A 22,234-nucleotide genomic window follows, 5' to 3' on the forward strand; every position below is an offset into this window, starting at 1 on the left:
CCAGGTGAGACCAAGGACATCCAAGTCTTCTTTTCAGAGATGAAAAATTAATGTGTCCTTCTGGCTGGACAGGTCAAGTTATTGAGGTCAGTAAGAAAAACATTGTGTTGTGAACGTATGTTTTGTCTTTCTATTTCTGCTCACTGGCTGTTGAATGCCTACACTTGAAGAGAAAAAGTGAGTCATTGCTACCTGCAGTGACAATGTTGATGGGGACTACAGCTTGCACAATTTTCCTTTTGGCAATCAGGATTTTTGAAGTGAGTTGACTTGCTGAACTAATTTATACACAGCTTGACCTTCTATTACATGCCAATTGCCAAATACAAAAAATATAATACAAATTGTATTATGGTTGTATACATAGAGAATGATATTAAATAGATTCAAAATCGAGGAACAGAAACAGAACCATTTGCATGACATGACGTCATCTTAAAAAAAGTGACAGAACTAGCTTAACCCCTGGTTTACCCAAATGCTATTTTAAAATTGTTTTTGTTATCGTATAAAATTGTGTTGTTCTCGTCCGCAAGACATTGTAGAAACATTACAAACAACACTGGCTTGATTTAGATAAGATATTAGAAAAAACTCAGTAACACCTTTCCCTTCAAGGTACACTGCAAAACTGTGGTACATTACTTTGCGTCACAGATCAGATCATGGTTGGGCCAACACAAGGAACATCAGATTAAGAGTGCCAGAAGACAGAAACCGCAGGTGCACATCAGAAAGCAAAAACAACAATCGGGATTGAAAACCAGATAAAGAAAACAACAGAGAGGGTTACTGGAAATGAAGCTTACAGCACAACAGAGATTCAGCATTCAACCAATGGATAAAAACAGATCTCAGCAGCCTGTACCACTGCCATAAGTGTCATCACCTTGGGTTGGCTGGCAGCACAGTCGAGAGTCTTTGAAGTAATTATTCATAATAGCTTTCTGCATATTCAATCCAGTACATAGTCGCTCACTTCTATTGTATGAAACCTCTTGTCACAATGATGGGAGATGAGCAAATACACCTGTCTCAGGTTTTTGTGTGTTTTCTTTATTCATGTTTTCTAGTTATTCATTTTTAAAGCTCATTAGCTCTAGGTTTTCAATTTTTCTTCACAACCACAAATAAATCAAGAACAAAGTTAGGGAAGGTGGCATATGTTTTTCTAAAAAGAATGACACAGATTTCATTCTACCATTAAAAGATTTAAGTGACGAAGGATCGACTGTCTATACACGAGAGCCACATCTACTTATGTGGGTCTCAGACTGGCTATAAAAGCTCCATTAACCACACTAAAGACCAGAATCCCTGGGAGGGGAAAACAAATCACCATTTAAAATACACAACCAGTGCATAATTTAAGTCTGGTACCGTTGTATGAAGCCACTTAAACTACAGAGCTCAAAGAAAATTCTCCTTTATCTGTTTTTTTTTTATTTTTTCAGGAAAAATGTGGTTTCAAAATTTGGTGGCAGCTGTTTAATCTTAATGTAATTTTTGAAAGATAGAATAGTCAAAAATATAAAACATAGCCAGAGGGGAAAAAATGAAGAAGGTAAAACAATATCACCTACAGCATTAGCACAACCGTTCCTTACTATCCTTGTCTATATGCAAATATTATGCAAATCTTGCTATGTAAATGACACCGTTGCCAGATTCCAGAAAAACACAAAAATACCTTGTTCCTTCTTTCCTGGATGTTTGGTATGTGCAACAGATCTAGATATAACAAAGTGATGTGTGACTATACAACATTATTAGCATATCACTTGTGTCAGATGTATTTAAAGGTGGGGTGCATGATCTTTAAAAGCCAATGTTTACATTTGTAATCACCTAAACAACCACGCCCCTACCCAAATAGAATCTGGACTTTCTTTTTATAGACCCGCCCCACACATACACAAACCAGGAAACGATGTTAGTTAATAGACACGCCCCTTACTGCTGATTGGGTACAAGTGTGCTTTGGTACTCGGCCCGACTTCCTTTTCCAAAGTGTTTTTTTTTATCATGCACCCCGCCTTTAATGCCAACACAATTGTCTGCATAATATGTCTAATGTCTACAAAAAATTGAATTTAAACATACACAAACATAGTTGGATGTACCAAAGTTGAATACTTCTTCAAATCTGTTAAAAATTCCTATAAGCAAAAGTAGTAGCTTAGCAGGTACCACTTACAAAGCCCACCGCAGCCCAACAACGCTACTTCTGTCCCTGCTGGGTTACTATATGCCACAACTATAAATCTTATGAAAACTGATCAGATGCATAACTTTGCATATTCAGTTATGGTTCACATAACCCAAAACATACATCTGCAAAAAATAATTGCTCCTGCACAAAGCGCGTGCACACACGCAGCTCCATGCCTTCGGTTGCAAGGTAAACACCATATGCCTGACCTGCATGGTTCCCCTTAAAACATCCCATCCCCTCTCTCACACCTCATAAAGGCCCACAGGAACAGCTCACCCTGCCCTCACAGCTGAGATCTGAGGATTATGAACCACATTTCCACAGGGTAAACCAACCATGGGTCATTTTCACAGGCCTTTTGCATGCTGTTATGTGTATCAGAATAACAACTTACTTGGCTGGGAGGTATGAGAGTACAGTATATATACAATTTGATGAAAGAAACATTTCAAATGGTGGAGATTTTGCTATACTGTGTAAATCTTACAAATATCTAACATATAGCTTTAAGCAAGTATAAAAGATACTTTCCCCGCCATTGCGCCATTGACGATTTAACTCGTCAATTAAGAGAAAACGTTTCCCTGCCAATGACGAGTTTTTCCGGCAATACGTTTTTCCGCGATTATTCACCTTTCCCACCTCACCTTACAACTTATAAAACCCAGAAGTATTCCCTTAGGGCAAACAGTTCAAACTCTATGTATGTTTCGATCACCACTCTGAATATGTTCTCTATCAAAAGCCCTTCCCGAAAATGCAAAGTCAAAGTTAAGTTCCAAGTCAAAAAAGTAGTACATCGCAATTTATTCAATTCACTGGATTATCCAAAATAGGAATTAAAGCAACACTATGTAGTTTTTTTTACCTTTAAATAATGTCTCTAAAATTATTTCAGTGATAGAACAACTTTTAACTGGACAAATTGTACTGTTGCTGCAACCTGAGCAACCTCCTAGCTGGTACAAACACACTCTGAAAGTGGCGGTGGAGGGTAGAGCACACAGCCCCGCCCCTCCCCCTGCATGCAGAAGAGTGTCTGACACCAGGCACTGTTGCGCTTTTCAACCACATGGGGGAGCTGTAAGTCATTTTTACATGGAAACTACATAGTGTTGCTTTAACACCTTTTTTTAATAGATTCAATGAAACTATACCTTAAATACAGTAAATACTTCTATTATTTTCAATATCTAATTAATTTTTAAAGCATATTTTTAAAGCAAGGTAACTAATACTGTGATCCAAAACATAAGTCGTACCATCCACCCCCATAGGCTTGTATTGTCAACATCTCTCTTTCTCATATGTACACATCATTTACCAATACTTATCATAAACATCTATCAAGAGTCCATTAGAGCTACAAAAAATATTTTGTTTCCCGAAAAAGCTCAGCATATTTCAACTAGCAATTTCCTGGAGACATCCATTAAATGTAATTTATCAAACAGACTGCTCACACATCGAAAAGAGACATTTCTATTAAAAATCGAGAATACTGCTGCATCATGGTGAGTATTGTTTATGTGGGCACTCGCTGATGCATTTATGAACTCATTATCTGCAGGTTTTGTCATATATATATAGACATTACAAATTCAACAGGCCTTTATATCAAATTTCTCAATCAAACTTCAACTAACTCCCACTACCGGCACCTAGTCTAAGGTAGTGTAAAATCCAGCCCTGCAGCCTTGAATAACAGCAGACTATTACATCTTAATAGCAGCATGCTATTGTTTGCTGGTAGATAAAGCCCAGCAAATAAACAGCAATTAGTGCACCCATCGCTTCTCTTTTAATATACAAGGCTTTTTAAAGAGGACACGCTAAAACACTGGCATATTAATTACCACTTTATTAGGACAGTACACTTCACTGTGGTGCTGAGTGAATTATTCATCCGTAAACACAAAGACTGACATAATCATGCAGTCTCTGTCTAGCATTATACCCATGCAAGAAGTGTAGTTTGGTTGTGCAAAAGCATAGCATCTGTTTTTACAAAATGTGGCCAATGCTGCCACCTGCTGGTTCAATTTGTATGTTTGCATTTCAATGGAAAGAATCATTTTTTGACTGTTTCTTGCATGCAAAAAGGGAGTATGAAACAAATCTATTGAGATTACACATTGTGTGATGAATACAATTTTATATAATTTATCACACAGCAGCAGATATTTCAAAAAGTGAGATCATCAGCAAACTCTTTTTATACTAGAAAGAATGTTTTCTTTGTTCGAAAGGTTTGCAAAAAATTTTAGGGTATAAACAGAATACACCTCAACTTCTTTGTCTTTGCAATTACATGATAAAAATGGAACATTTCTTACATTTGTGTCATCCCCACATTTAATTTGACATTTTTCTTTAGTAGGCCTTGCATATTTTCATATTTTAGTAAACATTATACATTTAAATATACTATGCATTATTATTGACCAGAATTTTACCCAGCCCTGTGCAGCAAACACGAATGAGAAAATATTATTCAAATCATAGCAATTAGAAAAGTGACTTGTGGAGCCAGTTAACTTGGGGCATAAAGGGTTAACTATTTAACTCAAACCCATGCTGTTAATGAATCACACCTGTTCTTTGATCAACCCCGAGTCTTATAAAATGCATAGTTACAGGGCATCCCACCTACTCTGGCAAAAGCATGCCATACATGCTTACCTACACATGGTAATTATTTTTCTAATCTGAAGGGTGTAGTACTAACTATGGGCAGCAGATGTAGCTATGCCACTAGGCTTTATGCACTACAACAAAACAAATTGAAATCATCTTGTCACCAAACAGCAGATAAAAAGAACTTGTTTTTTCAGGTCAGGTCTGATAAAGGTTATATTGCTGTAATTGACACAATTTACTGTTCTAATTCTAAACCTACATAAACACAAAGACCAGTCACACCGGCTTACACTGTTTTCTAACCTTGCCATTTAGAAGTAAAAGTGAGCTAATCTTTTTATGTCACTAAAACAGATTTAACCACAATATCTAAAGGCAAAACTACTTCTCTTTACTTCTAAAAACAGCCTAAAGGCACTACAACAACAACTATGGCATATAAATAATACTTAAATACAGAAGAATCTTTAAGACTTTAGACATTATATACTGTAAAATTATTCATGTCCTTTTATTTTTATGTGAAATATGAGGTAGTCTCACATCCATGAACTGCTGGCTGAACGACTGATGCATAATGCACAAAAAATTTGGTGATTTTAACTGGTGGAATTTTACAGGATTGCATATTAGTCTACCTAGAAACAAAACCAAACTTTGATTGGGTGCCTTACATGTCAGTCAGACGGCTCTTGGGCATATCTTACCCAATGAAAGCTGCTATAGTGTCTATACATTTTGCAGTCAGTTTGAAAGTCTGGCTACGCAAAACGAAATACGACCTGGATGCATTCTTGACAGATTTCATCTTTGCATCCTTGAGCAACTGATGATGTGTCCAAGATGACGTGTCTTACTTCATCACCATGTGGCATCTTGCATGTGTGCCTGCGTTAAACAGAGTGTTTGTGTGTGTGTGTGTGTGTGTGTGTGTGTGTGTGTGTGTGTGTGTGTGTGTGTGTGTGTGTGTGTGTGTGTGTGTGTGTTGCACGTGTGCTCACCAGTCCCGCAGTAAGCGAGGGGGCAGATTGGCCAAAGGACTGACTCCTCATGCGCACCAGGTTGCCGGGTTCTCCAGCATGCTGCTGCCAGGCAAGCTGACTCACTCCACCATGCATGCTGCTGGACAGAGGCAGAAGCTGTTTTCCTGCAGCACACAAGAAATGGAGTCTTAAGTGATCAGGATTTGGTTTGCACCTGCCTGCATACGTGTCTGTGTTCTGAAAGCAAGACTTACATCAAAACCAAGCCATAGTGCATCTGTTTAACTCTATTAACCCTGGAGAACCCAAGAACCCTCCTCTTAGCATCAATTAACATTGGCCAAATTTGACCCGTGGGTTCTCCAATTTTTTATTCATTTATTTGTCAAGGAAAATGCACAGACAAACATTAATCTCAGATAGAGAGAAGATGCTCTGCACCAGATTTAGCTACTAGCCAATTTCCATCTGTAGTCCTTTAACATGTTACTGATTGGCAGTGAAAAGATGCTCCAGGCAAAATCATGCAAATCCACTCCGTACCCACACTGTCTGGCACACATATTTAGATACACACAAAGAAACTAGTCTACTCCTGTGTATGAATAGCTACCATGCATACAAATAAAGCATAAGGAATTAGAAATCAGACATGGTCGAATATGATCTATAATTGTGAAAGCTTATGAATATGGAATGCAGGCGTGACAACGCATCAAATTTTTTTTATTGTGCTACTGTACGTCACAACAGGCCAGGCATGTCTGTGTGGTTGTATGTGGTGCTCACCGGTGAGGATGCCGGCCATGCTGCTGCGACGAGCTCTGCCGTCATCCTGACTGAGCTGCCGCTGCAGTTTAGTCTTTCCTGCGGCAGGAGACAGGTCGGGGTTACTGAGCTTCCTGAACAGCAGGGGAGGTGGCGCCGGGAGATCCTGCAAAAACACACACAGATTAGAAGAGTTTTTCCTCTTTTCAATGACAAACACATTCATTTTGAGAATCAATATAACAATGCAATGAAATGCGATAGAGAGATGACTGGAACAGTAGAGATGTGAATCAGGTTTATCTACCTTTTTCAAGCTAAGGACTCATTCAGTGCTTAAACTGAAAGAAAGCAAAGACCCATGGTACCGTATTTTTCGGTCTATAAGCCGCTTTTTTTATATATCTTGGCTAGTGCTGCGTCTTACAGTCAGGTGCGCCTTGTAAGTCAGTATGAATAAATTATGAGGCAATATGAGGCAAGAGACAACAGCCGTGATAGTCCGCCATATGCTGCTTCTGTAATCATGTAGTTCAATGGATTCTGTAGGATGAATGAGTATGCAAACTTCACGCTAGTTGGCTTGTTCGGTTAATTTAGCCTATTCAACCTTCCATGTAAGTTCTGTATGCTATGGTTTATCGTTTAAATAACTGATAATATTACTTTAACGTACAGACATCTATTCAGCCTGCTGTTCTTTCTGCTATTGCTTAGTTGAATAACTTGCCTTTCCAGATTAAATGTCTGTTCTTCAGCTTGGATTTTGTGAAATAATTTTCTAAATAAACGTGACGTATAGTCCACTGTGACTTATATGTGTTATTTCGTCTTAATGACTGATGTGGCTTATACTCCAGTGCGTCTTATATTGTTTAAATTCGGTGCTGCAGTCTAAAGTTTGTCCTATAATAGCGTGCATACAGTAATCTGTTGTTGCGTTTACCAAAATGCTAATAAAATGAATCCCTGTAGTTTTGGCAGAACAGCACTATGCCAAGCGAATACACATAGTAATATTGTGTATACTTTATTGCACTTTGTTGGTTTGGATAAAACCCAAGTGAATATAAACAGACACCATTTAGTTTTTATTGTACAGTACATTTCATTTTAACCTTTGTGCATTGTTCAAATTTACAACCCTTTCGTGTCGTTCGTGGAACAGTAAATTAAATGGCTGTAAAAATGTATCATTTTTTTTGCATAAATCTGCAAAAATGACAAATTTTACCTCTTTGCAAAAGGAAAAAACACAAACATGACAATGAGGTGTCATGGCTCTGCAATCAAAAAATGTTGTTATAATGGAAGTCAATGGGGAAAAAACATTCACGAACAATAGATAATGGGAGAATATAAATAAATTAATAAAATTTTCAATTTTAAAATAATAAAAAATAAATAAAATCTGATGCTGCACCAAAACTAAAAATGCTTCAAAGCCAATGTTTCAACTAATCTTTGACATGCCCAAGACTGTGAAAAAGGTTAAAAAAAAATCCAGTCCACAATAACTTTTATATTGAAATTTTGGGAGTTTTTGTAAAGATTTGATAGTTTTGATCAGTACTAAGTAGTGCTGCACAATTAATCGCATCGCAATCGCAATCGCGATGTCAGCCTGTGCGATTATATGACAGCAAAATGTTGCAATTATATTAAATAAATAAATGTGTGGACTTTTAACACAAACTTTCTGATAACTGTTTGATGATTTTCCTTGCCGTTTAAAAAAAAAGAAAGAAAAACGAACAAAAAAGGCAGTGCACGTGTGGCATGCACGTGTGTGGTGTGCGGCGTCACTTATACCAGAGCGAAGATGGATGCAGAGGAGGTTGACAGTGATCTGGTAGCTAAAAAAAAAAAACTCTACGTCTGTTGTATGGTGGTATTTTGGATTTAGGATTACTGACACTGAGCAGTTGCGACATCACGTGGCAATACGAAACATTTCTAGTTGTACAAATACACATTTTAGCTAAACTGTGTGTGGATTTTCCTTAAAACCCATCAAGTTGACTCATGATACCATTTAGTATAATCGCAATCGCACATCGCAATTTAAGCATCAATAACCGCAATGGGAAAAATTACCCAAATCGTGCAGCCCTAGTACTAAGGGTTAATTAACAGATTCATGTCAAAAAATTACTGGATTAATCAGTTTGTCCAATAATGGCAGACAGGAAACAAGGAGCTGGCTGAAGTTCAGGAAGTAGTGCAGCTGGGCATAAAGCCTATTAAGTGGATGTTTTCATCCACGAACAACACAAAAGAGTAGTAAATTTGCCCATGGTACCTTCTTGAGTTTTTGAAAAATTTCAAAGCATTTTCTTAAAATGTGTAAATATAAGATTGGTCACCAAAAATCATTCCACACAGAGAAATTTATGGCCAAATTATGACTCCAAAAACCAAAACCTCCCCAACAACACATACGGGTTACTGAAGCCCCCTTTTTTGCAACATTTTGCTACATATTAATTTGACTATAATAAAACATTTACTAAAAATGTAGTGTATGAAATTAGCTTTAAGCAGTTCTGGTGTTGCACGCCTAGGGCACCAGCATCCCCACCAAAGACCCCTGAATCAGGTGAATGGAAAATAAAAAACAAAGCCGTACACCCAGTAAGTTCACACTGTCAACTCAAAAGCAATAAAAGTGATTTAAAATGTCTATGCAGACTCCATCCGCACTGTAGCCCTGCATCACTCACAAACAGTCACGGTGTGAATAATCAATCTCTAAATGAGGTCTTCCTGCCAAGGTACCTGCAGCTGTCACTTTTTTGGCCTGTATTTTGCAACTGGGACATTAACAAATCAATGGAAAGACAACATTGTCAAAAAAAATCATCACAGCAGAACAACACAAAGAACTTTAAGTGGTAAATGTTTTGGACCCAAATTAAGAGCTAAGTAAATAAATATCTATACAGATGCCTGGAGATTCATTCATTCTCCCAGTTTTCTTCGTCAGTATGGAAAACAGATGTTGCCATGGAAACCTGGCGGGAATCCAGCACTGGTCACATCCTCTCTGTGCTGTCACAAGATTCCAAAAACATCTGGAAGGCCTCTATGTATCAAAAGCGCTTATAAAACCACACAAGAGCACACGCGAGCCCACAGAAGTGTGTGTTCCAGAGCCTCGCTACATACAATGCAATTGTTCTCGCTAGCTTGCACATGCAGACCGAAAAACACAATCCCACTACCAATCACTGGAGACAGAAGAATAACTCATCTTGATTGTAAAACAAGACTCGCAATCAGCCTCAAAGTCATAAGCTCAACGTATTTCCAGCTTGTTTATATTCCAAAAACTTCCTTATCTTATGCAAATTTTAAGCACTGCAGAAAGCACAGTCATTACAGAGTCTCAAGATATATACTTCAACCCCTAAAACACAACTAGATTAACACCCTAAACCATCAGTTTACAACACACAGCTTAAGGCCAGGTGAGCAAGCACACAACCAATATCAGAATGGAAGATCTAGTCGTAGATGAGTCCTGCCAGGGAAGAAAACATCGGGTCAAGAGGGGGGCTGGTTGGCCGTGACGTCAATCTGGAGTCCTGGGACATATCAGCTGAACATGAGCTCTTGGAGGGACACCTGCCTCAGGACATACATTTCAATAGCGCTTAAGCATTAACTTTGTTTTGATGGCCGTGATAAAGCGTAAACGACTTGGGTCAGTGGATCATTAGCGTGCTTGGAAAAAGGTAGGTGTAAGAATGTGAAATATTTAGTTTGTATTATAGCTGACGGCTTTATCAAAACAATGCAAGTAAATCAAGCATGCCAAATAATAACAGTGGGATAGAAACCAGAGTGAACTCTTAATTAAAAGTTTAAATGAAAATGAGGAGGGTACGCCAAATGGGCAATTTTCGTACAAAAAACAATTCTGCCCGTTTCTGAAACACAACTCAAGGCTTCAAGAGTTGAAGTACACTGGACTACGGTTTTGTGTTTTCTTGAGGAAGTGCATCCAATCATTCTGCTAAAGTTCTCCTTTTGTCTTACACAATTTTGTATCAAACTTTCATTCTTGGTTGAACTAGTTCTGACTACATTGTTGCTCCTCCAAACACGCTTTGACATCAGAGCATGAAAGAGCAAGCTGCACGTTCAACTCATGACCTCAAGAAGACTTAATGACTCTCCAGTGAAAGCTCTGCATGTTTATATCCAGCTCACGTTGCACACTTGTGGCTGAGCTAATTTCACTTCTACAGATGTTTTCCACAGCTCATCATTCTCTCTGGTCCAGTCAATGGTCCAAGCTGTTCTCTTAAGCCATTCCCCATGCACCAGGACGGTTTCCAAGTCTAAAGCCCTATTCGGACGGCAATTGTTTCTCATGAAGATGTCTGTACAAATATATTTGCATGCATTCTCCGCGATAAAACTGCGTTAGGATGGATATAAAAAGAAATATGTGAGTTTAAAACCTGGAAATGCCATGCTCATGTTGTTAATTCCATGATCATATGAAACTTGGTTTATAGTTATACGTATATGGAATACGTTAATTGAATACATTGTATTTATCACTATGCTTCTATGGTAATATTCTATGACATTTTAAACGTTTTCATGATTTTCTTCTCTTTATTTAAATCATTTCCCACACACTGTATAAGAGCGATAAAAGATTGTCCCTATATATACTTATCATTCAAATTATGAAGATGTCAATCGTTAAAATGTGTGCAAAGAAAGACTGTTTTCTAGTGCGGAGAATAAACGCGAAGCATGCGACCATACAGCATTTGACTTAAAAGATGTGCAGAATGACCTTTGCATTAATCCTCTTAAAAAAACTCAGAGACCTGGATTTGGACGGCAGTTAAATTACCACACGACCTTGGTTAAGGTAATTCCGATGGAAATTTTTACTCGGGTTGTCGGAGAAAAACACTGATTTAGACTGAATAGAGCTTTAGTAAAAGAAAACACTGATCACTGTTAAACGGGAAATTCACTTTAGAAGCCATGTATTTAGGTGAATTTACCAATGCTGGATATGGGGCAGGATATGACATCAGAGGATAGGTAAGAAAAAAGTGTGTTGAAAAATCATCTAAATTCATCTATTAAATTAGCCCGGACAGTGTGATCAGGACCCAACGAGAAGTGGAGGGTCTTGTATCATATTGAAGGGGTTTATTTCACGATGACAATGCCGGCCTGTATCTGGAAATAACAAACCTGCAAATGTTGCAACTGGCCAATCAGAACCAATCATTCCATATAATAAAACTGATAATGCATCACATACCATAACAAATTATAATATGAAAAAAACACAATGGTCAGTAAAAGTCACAGAAAACTACATTTAAATTCACAAAACATAAGAACACCAAACTGACAACAGGCCCAGTGTTGTTTTCGTCAGCGATGACGATAATGAAATGATGTCGTTGACGCACCTATTTTTTATGACGATGGCCCAGTGTCTAGCTAAAAATGTCTCTTAGGTGATGAAAACATGACGAGACGCTTTCGAGTTTTTGTCTGACGTTCACAATGCATGTCATTTCTGCCTATTTTGCGTAAAACCTGTCTGTTTTAGCTAAAAAGTATCAGCAATGCTGCCACTTCCTATCCTTGTTTTGGGTCAACACAGTCTCACTCACGCCCACCACCCGGCTACCACCATGCCGTGCACGCGCACCAGATTTCACACAACAACAACAACAACAACAACAACAACAACAACAACACACCTGCGGCTGTTGCGAGTTCGAAGGACCGTAGCGGTGACACCAATAAACGGAAACGACAAGAAGGTTTATGGACATACTTTCAGTATAATCCATCAGAAAGAAAAACTGAATGCATATTGGGAGACGACGGTAAATGTGACCACAAACTAGGTGGGAACAATACCACCGACCTCAAGTGGCACCTGAAGGCTCATCACGCTTATATTTTTTTAAAGGTAACTAATAAATCACGCTGTTAACATATCATATATATTCAATTTTACTCGACATTTGGCTTGTGGCACATTTCATGGTAAGCTTAAGGTTTTACAAGACAAGTATCTACTTGTCAAACCTAAGCCCATTTCCAATACTTTTTGTGGTGTATTTAAATAAGGCAAGGCACGCGTTTCTCAGCTTTATAAGTGAGGTCTCAGCGTAACACACAAACTCAACATGAGGGTATATCAGGCTAAAATTTTTTGTTATGACATGCGCAGAAGGCAAACCGACTAAAACAATGGCAAGACCTCAGGGACAACCTTAATGCACATTTTAATAGTATTAAATACACCACACTTTTTTTTCTTGACTTAAACTTGACTAAAACCTTTTTGTGTCTTCATCGACTAAAACTTGACTAAAACTAAAAATTTTATAAGTGACTAAAATGTGACTAAAACTAAAAGCATTTTCGTCCAAAAGACTAAGACTAAAACTAAAACGGCTGCCAAAAACAACACTGAACAGGTCTGACATCATCTTAACCTGTAGTTTATGATATCATCCCACAGTAAACAAAGTGAGGTGTGTGTGTTAAAGCTCAGCACAGTAGCTGGTGTCATAATTTAAATGATGGACACATGCAGGTGTTTACACTATAAACTCTATTAAATAGAGCATGGCTCTCCAATGTTGTTCCTGGAGGGCCTTTGTCCTGCATATTTTAGTTCCAACCCTATTCCAACACACCTGCCTCTAATTTTTAGGTAGCCTTGAACAACTTGATTAGCAGGTTCAGGTGTGTTGGATTGGGGTTGGAACCGAAATCTGCAGGACAGGTGCCCTCCAGGAACAGGATTGGAGACCCTTGATCAGTGTTGATTAAGTTGCTTAAAAAAAGTAATTAATTACTAGTTACTAATTACATGTTCAATCATGTAATTAGATTACTGTACAAATTACTCTCTCCAAAAAGTATTTAATTACTTATTTACTAAATCGGATTTGGAAAGTAGTAATAATACAAAGATAGGCTTGAAACGGCTCAAATAAATCATATAGAAGTACATAAATTATTCTGGTCACACCTTTTAAGGTCCAATTATCACTTTTAACTAACTATTAGCTACTTTTGCCTCAATATAGTCCTAAATTTTTTGTTAAGTTTAAAAATTGCTGGGAATTTTGCAGAATCAGGCATTAATATGTGCTTTTTGGGTACTAATAAACAGCCAATATCGGAGTAATATTAATGCAAATAACCAACCAGCTAACAGTGAGAATTGGACCCTACACTAGAGTGCTATTATTATTATTATTCGTATTAACTCAGCAAAGTATTGAAAGAGAGAAGGATACATAAATTGTACATACATTCATTTTAACCGACTTAAAATTTTGATGTCCACTATTGTATTATAATTTTGATATCTAATTTTAATATCCACTATTGTATTATATATAATTAAAGGCGGAGTCCACGATGTTTGAAAAACGGTTTGGAAAAGGAGACGGGCCGACTACCAAAACACACTTATAGCCAATCAAATCAAATCAAATGCCGGGTTGCGTATGTGTGGGGCGGGTCTATCAACAGAAGGTCCAGATTCTATTGGGGTAGGGGCGTGTTTGTTTAGGCGATTTCAAATATCAACACTGGCTTTCAAACATCATGGACTCCGCCTTTAATCTACAGTCCATACCCAGTATTTAGTTCAATTACATCAGAAGTAACTAATAAAATTACTGGGAAAATAAGAGTAATCCCTTACTTTACTTTTTTAAGGAAAAGTAATTAAATTACAGTAAATAATTACTTAGTAACTAGTTACACCCAACACTGCCCATGATACAGAGCTTCTTTGTGAAGTTTTAGTAAAACTTGTATTTTGTTAGGAAGAAACCAAATCAATTTTGTTTAATGCATAAATCATAAATCAATACTCTGACCCTAATGTCAACAGTGAAGAAACAAAACATTTAGAAAGATCCATATGGATAAACAAATGAATGTTCAGCTGACGGTTGATGACGATGAGTAATTTCCTCCTACACCCGAGCCAGATGACAACACACAAAACATAGCCAAACAACCTAACCGCAAACCTAATAACTAATCAGTTAGTTCCTGTGATGTCACTATCACTGTGTTGTTCTGGCTGAAGCTGGGATTACACAGAAATGATGACTTCACCTCATGGTACAAGGGTAATGTTCTCATGCTTCTGTTAGATCGCTTTGTAGATGACCCAACCCAACCAATGTTTCAACTTCGCCATTACATTACCATTAAAGATAAAGTATTTTATGATAAAGTTTATATTAAAGTGGCAACAAACAAAACATCTGCTTCCAAACAAGATTCTACAGACATTTTACCTTTTTGCCCCACCCTTACTGTATATATCAGTGGAAAACATTTTATGAATATTCATAAAATTCGCAATAAGAGTAGGTGGTATAACCAAAATCAAAGCATCATAGCAAAGAGTTAAACGTAACGGTTTATATTACAAAATAGTGATTTTTTGCATCACACTTGAGTTAACACTCAAAAAACTTAAATCACAGAACACTCTCTAAAATCTGGGCACAACACCTAAGTTTAGATCATGTCAAAGTTTATATAAAGTTGTAATATGGTTCAACCGCAAACAACTAAATGCTTAACATTACCCTTTAATAAAAAGTACTCCCCTGTCTAGACCTGTTTAGGATATGTCAACTCCTCATAAATCTGAAGTATAGTTCTGCTTTTCTGCATATGCAAGGGTGCAGCACGCGTGATGCAAACTTCATCATTTGAATAGTATGCACACAATGTACACGCACAATCGGATTTTTGTAACAAAGTAGGTTGCGCATGCGCATCTAGACAGTTTCAGCAGTAACAACAAACAACAAAAAATTATTATATCAAAATAAACAACACGTAGATTACCTAGGAAACCAAAACATTCGTTATTTTTGACGAGGTATTTGTTTAAGAGTTCAGTTTAGCAACTAGTCAGACCAATAAACAAACAGAAATCGGAAGTATAGTTCTGACCAGACACGCAATCACATGGCCGCACGTGCGTCCGATGAATCCGTCTATAGGACTATAGACGGTTTCATCGGATGCACGTGATACACATCTGGATCCGAACCTTACTTCCGGTTTCGTTTTTTTTAATGGTCTGACTAGTTACTAAACTGATCTCTTGAACGAATGCCTCGTCGAAAATAACAAATGTTTTGGTTTCCTAGGTAATCTATGTGTTGTTTTTTTGCTTGTTATATAAATAAACTACGTTTAAAGAACTTTGTTGTTATTTATTCTTAAATTCCGGAGTTTACCGGAAGTTACGTGCGGACCGCGACAGCCGCTTGTTTATGTTGTTACTGCTGAAACGGTCTATATAGTAGGTAGAAAAGACAGGTATTGCATTTTGTCGCAATGCGCTTGCGTGAAATGTCTATGTACACGTACGAGCCAAATAAACTATACTTTGTAAGACAATGCATTTAACCATGTGCAAAAAACAAACTATAACCCATGTTTTAAGTATAAAAAGCATAAAACCAGTTCAGACACGCGTTAATATACTATGATACATGTATAGAAAAATTTTACTGTCACAGAGTACACACCAGCCACAGCTCGTCTGTACAGTATGGGCAGGTGGGGCAGCGTCCCACCGGAATATGAATCCACTTGAAAACATAGAACTGGTGTTGTCCATATGTAAGGTCTACCTGAGTAAAAATCAACCTGCCCTGGAAGATTAAATTGAAATTCTACTTTACGGTTTTTTTCTTTTCTGACCTCGGTTGGATGACCTGTGTAAATTGTGTAAATCAGTTTCTTTTTTTAGACTATTAAGTCTATTACAAGTCATAAGGTGAGATGCATATGTAAATTGAGCACACAGCTTGGTTGACTACTATATGTAATAAATCCGAACTCAACAGTGCCCACATTTTTCCAAGTGTAAATCTGTGGTAGGAAATGGGAATGCAGCTCAAAGTGAGACCCATATAGGCAGATTAAGGTCTTCCCTCTCTAGTTTTTACATTACGTGAATGTTGTTGCGGACAATGCTAGATCATTTCGCATCAGAAAAGTGAATATCACTTAGCGTGACTGTGTCAGTACTAAGGATGGCCACGAGTAATCGATTGGTCAAGTATTCAAACGTGGCATCGACGATCGATCACGAAAAGGATGATGTGGGTTTATTTATTTTTTTGTGGTTATGGCGGTATTTGGATATCTGCTTAGCGGTACAAGCGCCTGTGGTAGTAAAGACTAGGTGCGTGTTTAACGTTGTGTTTGATGTCACTGTAAGCTGCGCAGACCAGCGTATGACATCAGTACCATGCATGATTCAAAAGCTTTCTATGCGCACTGGGGATCCGCACTGAGGCACTGGCTCTCCTGATTTTGCCAAGTGGTTGATGTCCTCAGGGCAACATTATGTTGACCCTGGGACAACATTTCAATCAACCAATCAGATTTCAGAAATAAGTTTACAGTTTGTTTTAAGTTTAAGCTTACAATCAGGATTAGCTGTTTCTAGACCATTGTTTTTCAGTTATCATGTCCCTCTGATTTTAGGGTTTGGTTGTGGTTAGGGTTGGGGTTTGGGGTGGGTTTAGGTTTTATTTAGAAAAATGTTGTCCTTGGCTCAACACAATATGTTCCCCTGAGGACATCAACCACTTGGCAAAATCAGTTCGAGCCTGAGGCACTATCGTTTTAAAAGGATGCAGTAATTTTCGGATTCACTTCAGGAAGACGAAAATACAGTGAGTCAGGTGCAAAATGTACAGTGCCGTCACAAGTTAAAGGACAAGTTCGGTATTTTACACTTAAAGCTCTGTTTTCAGATTGTTTATGATGAAATAGAACGGTTTTGACTGAAATTTCGACATATGCGGCTGCCCCGAGAATTTTTGGGTGTTTGTGTTTCAGCTCCTACCTTTACAATGGGTTTAATGGTGCACTGGAAAAATCCTTCCTAAAATGCATTAAACTTTCGTTTACAAAGACGTGAAACTCACCGAGTGGTCAGGGGTGTTCACTGGTATGCTCACACAAAAATCGCTGCAAAATACGCATTCCAACAGGTTTTATCATAGTTTTTGCCAACTCCATTGACTTGTATTAGATGTCCTGTGAGGTACGGTATTACTCCGCGCTGGAAACTTTGTTTCTATTCTTGCAATTGGCAATGGCAGATTAGCGCCACCACCTGGGCTGGAGTGTCTATTATTCAAGCTCTAAGCGGAACAATGTATGGGTGTGAGGCGTTTGGAAAAATAGGTCCACAAGTTAACAACAAATTCTAAAACAGCTGTTGGAAAGCATCTTTTGCAGCGATTTTTGTGTGAGCATATCAGTGAACACCCCTGACCACTCGGTGAGTTTCATGTCTTTGTAAACAAAAGTTTAATGCATTTTAGGAAGGATTGTTCCAGTGCACCATTATACCCATTGTAGAGGTGTGAGATGAAACACAAACATCCAAAAATTCTCAGGGCAGCCTCATATGTCGAAATTTCAGTCAAAACCGTTCTATTTCACCAAAAAACAGGGCTTTAAGTGTAAAATACCGAACTTGTCCTTTAAACATCAAATGTGAAGAGATACCAAGAGAGCCATACAAGCATTACATCTTGACTGAGAACAGTTGAGAGAACAACATGACACAGCTAATTGCTAAAATGATAGCAAAAGATTTAAAGCTGCTTAATGTTATGAAGTGCTTTGACTGGACATGTTTAAAAGCACGGTTATGGAGCACATCCACAACGGGAGTTAAACTTTTTCTCTCTAGTACAAGTCTTGCACTTTGTGCAGATATATGCATGTTGTATAATACATCTATGTTGTATTAAGGCTTAATATTATGTAGAATGCGTCATATAGAAAGTTTGTGTGATTAAGTGAAACTAAAGGGTTAATAAACACAGCTTTTCCTGTTAGAGGTTTCTGTTAAAAAAAAAAAAAACATTTAATTCATTAATAATCTTATATGTGTTCATTCAAAAGTTTTATTTGAGTTTTTTTTTTAATAAAAAATTTTTTTTCACCATGATGCATACACCCCACTAGGGATGCACGATATATCGGCCGGCATATCGTTATCGGCCGATAACTGCTTATTTTTAATATTATCGATTATCGGTCTGATAGCAAAATTAGGCCGATAAATGAAAGCCGATAAATTATGGATTATTTCCGTTTGTTGAACCACTTCACTTGCTCATTGCTGGCCATGTGGAGTTTTGATTGGTGCTTTCTGTGACATAGCACGAAGATGACACATGTTGCGGGCTTAAGAAGAGTATGCTAGTCTAGCGCAAAGACAAGATGTCCGTGGTCTGGGAGTTTTTCATTGTGAAATTAATATGAATATTTGTCGCCCTATATATATACATATATATACATATATATGTATATATATATATATATACATATATATACATATATATATATATATATATATATATATATATATATATATATACATATATATACATATATATATACATATATACATATATATACATATATATACATATATATATATATATATATATATATATACATATATATACATATATATACATATATATACATACATATACATATATATATACATACATATACATATATATACATATATACATATATATATATATATATATATATATATCGGTTATCGGCCCCCAAATATAAGGAGTTATCGGTTATCGGCCAAAATTTCCAAATCGGTGCATCCCTACACCCCACCCTTTGATTGCCCCGCCCCCAGTTAATCAAGTACTAGTTTTTCAGACCTATGGATTAATTAAAATGAAAAAATGACATACATGCACATCCCTAGTCAGTACAGCAGATTCATTAGGCTGTGAACATGGCGAGTGGAACAAATCCACCGAAGTGTAATATTGTTGAGTTTTTATTACATAACTTATTTGAGAGATTGTCAGTTTAACAACTTGGCCTTTACAAGTCAGATATAAAAATTGTGCAATAGACAAAGCAGAATGGTAGGTCGTCCAATAGGACATTTTCTAGGTCATCATAATGATATGACAAAGCCTTGACTGTCTAGATGTGCTAAATGGACTATATTTGTGTCATTTAAAGCACTTCTCTGAAAAGCTAAAAACAGATCACTTTATTACGCAAGGACACAAGACCTCTGCCCAAAGTGTTCTGCATTTGTTCAGTCTTTCAAAAAAAAAAAATATTCCACTACTAGGATCAGAGGTTAGTCAAACCGCCTACCATATAACCCAGAATCTGCCCCACCTTTCTTTATAGTCAGGAGCTGCTACTGGTACACCGTCATAATGCCTAGTCTGGCCGCAAAGCATTGTATGAGCCAGAAGTTGACAAAGATTACAAAAGAGAAAATGTTTAAAAATGCCAGTGCTTATTGTTTATTGTCTCTGCATTTATTTACATACGAATGTACATGCTTTACCTACCTTTAACAAAATCTATGTTTTTTTAAATAACATGTACTGTAAGCTGGTGCATTGGGCTTTTTTACATGCTATGACATTGTTGACAGGCGGTAAACTGTTGTTGGGCACCAAGCAATGGGAGAGAAATTAGTATGAGACAGCAAAGATATCAATCAAAGCAAAAACAACAAGCTCAATCTGTCACTGAGAATGAGGTACATTCAGTTTAAATAGGCATCCGCCTCCCATCTCCACCCTCAGGTCTCAGTATGCTGCCCTCATTTTCATAGCTCTGGTGACAGGGCATTTATCTTTTGGAGTGTGCTTGGGTTCAACATACACTGTAATGAAATACAAGCCTGTGTCCCTAATCCATCAATGCTGACAGAGCATTTCAAACCTAAACATTTGTGTCTAACCGTAATTCCCCTTTCCTTCCACCCAATGCTGATCATTTCCGATGTGGACAACACTCTTACTGTGAATAACAAATACAAAACAGACTGCACTGCAGCTGACAGAACATGCCATTAAATGTACAGTGAGCTAAACAAGAGCATTCCTGTGATTCTTAAAGCATTTTACATTCACAGTTAACATATTTTTCATTCCTGATACAGAGGGAACGGGCTTTGTGATTTCATTACATTTCTGACATTAATGGACACTGACTTTCTAAAATATTTAATAAGTTAAAGCCAATATTAAAAAGCCAATATATAAAGTATGTAGGGTCTGTAAATTTTTAACTAACATAAAGGGTTAAACCGTCTCAAAATAGCCAAACAGCAACCAAACATTCATTTTTACATTTTTTACTGTAAAGATGCCACAGTAAAAGATACGATTCCATGCAAATAACAAGAACCAAACTAAAATTTAATTTAGTTTAGTTTAATGTATGGAAGGATGTAAAAAGTAAATAGTGTTTAATCGAAGTGTACAATAATTGCATGTGGCAAGTAGCTGCGCATTAGGTGGGACAGTGCACATCCAGCTGGCTGTTATCATTAAATAACCCGCTTTAGGAAGATACAAGACCTTTCGGGTTCATTTGGTGATAACAACATCAACACTTCCTTAGCAAAAGGAACATTTTTGTAAAGTCTTCCCAAAAATGGTCTGTCTGATAAGAGTGAAACAAATAATCAGGCATTGTGTGTAGCAAAGCAACATCCACTGCAGTACAGAGAGACCGGCTCTTAAATGCGTCAATCCCTCAGGGACACAAACATAAACACTTTAATACAGCGTGGCAGCCTGCCATGCCCTGGGTCAGGAGCTACTGGACAGAAAGGCTTTCGGATTGCCCAAGCAGGTGAGTTGAGCTGTATACTAGATCAGAGTTCACCACTTGAGTTTATCATAATAGAAATACATATACAGCTAGTATTTATTTAGTTGTCATTAATTCTATTAATCTGACCTCTATCTGTCTGTCTTTATTTTATTGCAGGAGGATCATTTTTATACATACACTTCTTGTTTGTGCAATGCGGTGTCTTTCTCATGCGCTCCCATAAAGCTTACAGAAAACTGCCTCATAAAAACAAACCATAACTCTAAAAAGAAACTGTAAATGCAAGCAAAATAAAAACAAACCACTTACAAGCACTTTCAATTTAGTATGGCCTTCTTAGGAGTATTCCTCAAAACAACTATGCACCAATGTGTTATGTTAAAGGGTCATAAAATTTAATATTTAATAGTCCAAGATTCATTACATAAAACAGACATACACAACAAAAATGGTTGTGTTAAAAACAACACTGTCGGTTTTATTTTAAGGATTTGTAATTTGTGTCACTTTTAAAAGAATTTGTGTAGTCCCTTTTTGTTTTTAACTTGAGACTTTAGCCTGGTTTACAAAGACAGGGTCACATTTTGTAATTACTGGATTTTTAATCAGAACATTTTGCTCATGTACAGAGGAACAAGATGTAAAGAGGGTGAGTACCTCTGCCTTAGGGGTTGTGCACACCAAAGCTTTTAAACGCGGCTGAAAACGCCTGGAGGATGCCGAATGCCGGCTGTTTTTTTAGCTGAGCCCCAGCTTTCTTCAGCTGAGCGTTTTGGTTGCTGTGATACTTCTGCTTTGTTTACAGTAAGTGTACGATGCGCCGGTTGGTTGTTGTGATATTTCTCCTGCCCCTCCTCCACTGTGATTGGATGGCTGTGTGATAACTGACATTGATGAGCTGAGCTTTTCACCC

The 22,234-nt window shown here is 37.4% G+C and overlaps 1 protein-coding gene across 6 annotated transcripts in view; it reads right to left on the reverse strand.

Annotated features, from left to right (window-relative positions):
- mast2 (microtubule associated serine/threonine kinase 2) overlaps window positions 1-22,234 on the reverse strand; it is a 185,850-nt gene that overhangs the window by 133,155 nt on the left and 30,461 nt on the right. For all 6 annotated transcript variants that reach the window (XR_012336970.1, XM_073815179.1, XM_065264990.2 and 3 more), the window contains exons 2-3: window positions 6,628-6,772; window positions 5,857-6,002 (exon numbers count right to left, since the gene is read on the reverse strand). Coding sequence is in view for 5 of the 6 variants with exons in the window: in XM_073815179.1 (XP_073671280.1) it covers window positions 5,857-6,002; window positions 6,628-6,772 (291 nt within the window). In the remaining variant the exon portion in view is untranslated. The remainder of the gene's footprint in view (window positions 1-5,856; window positions 6,003-6,627; window positions 6,773-22,234) is intronic.

The sequence above is a fragment of the Paramisgurnus dabryanus genome, chromosome 7 (genome assembly GCF_030506205.2).
Source record: "Paramisgurnus dabryanus chromosome 7, PD_genome_1.1, whole genome shotgun sequence".
NCBI lineage: Eukaryota > Metazoa > Chordata > Actinopteri > Cypriniformes > Cobitidae > Paramisgurnus > Paramisgurnus dabryanus.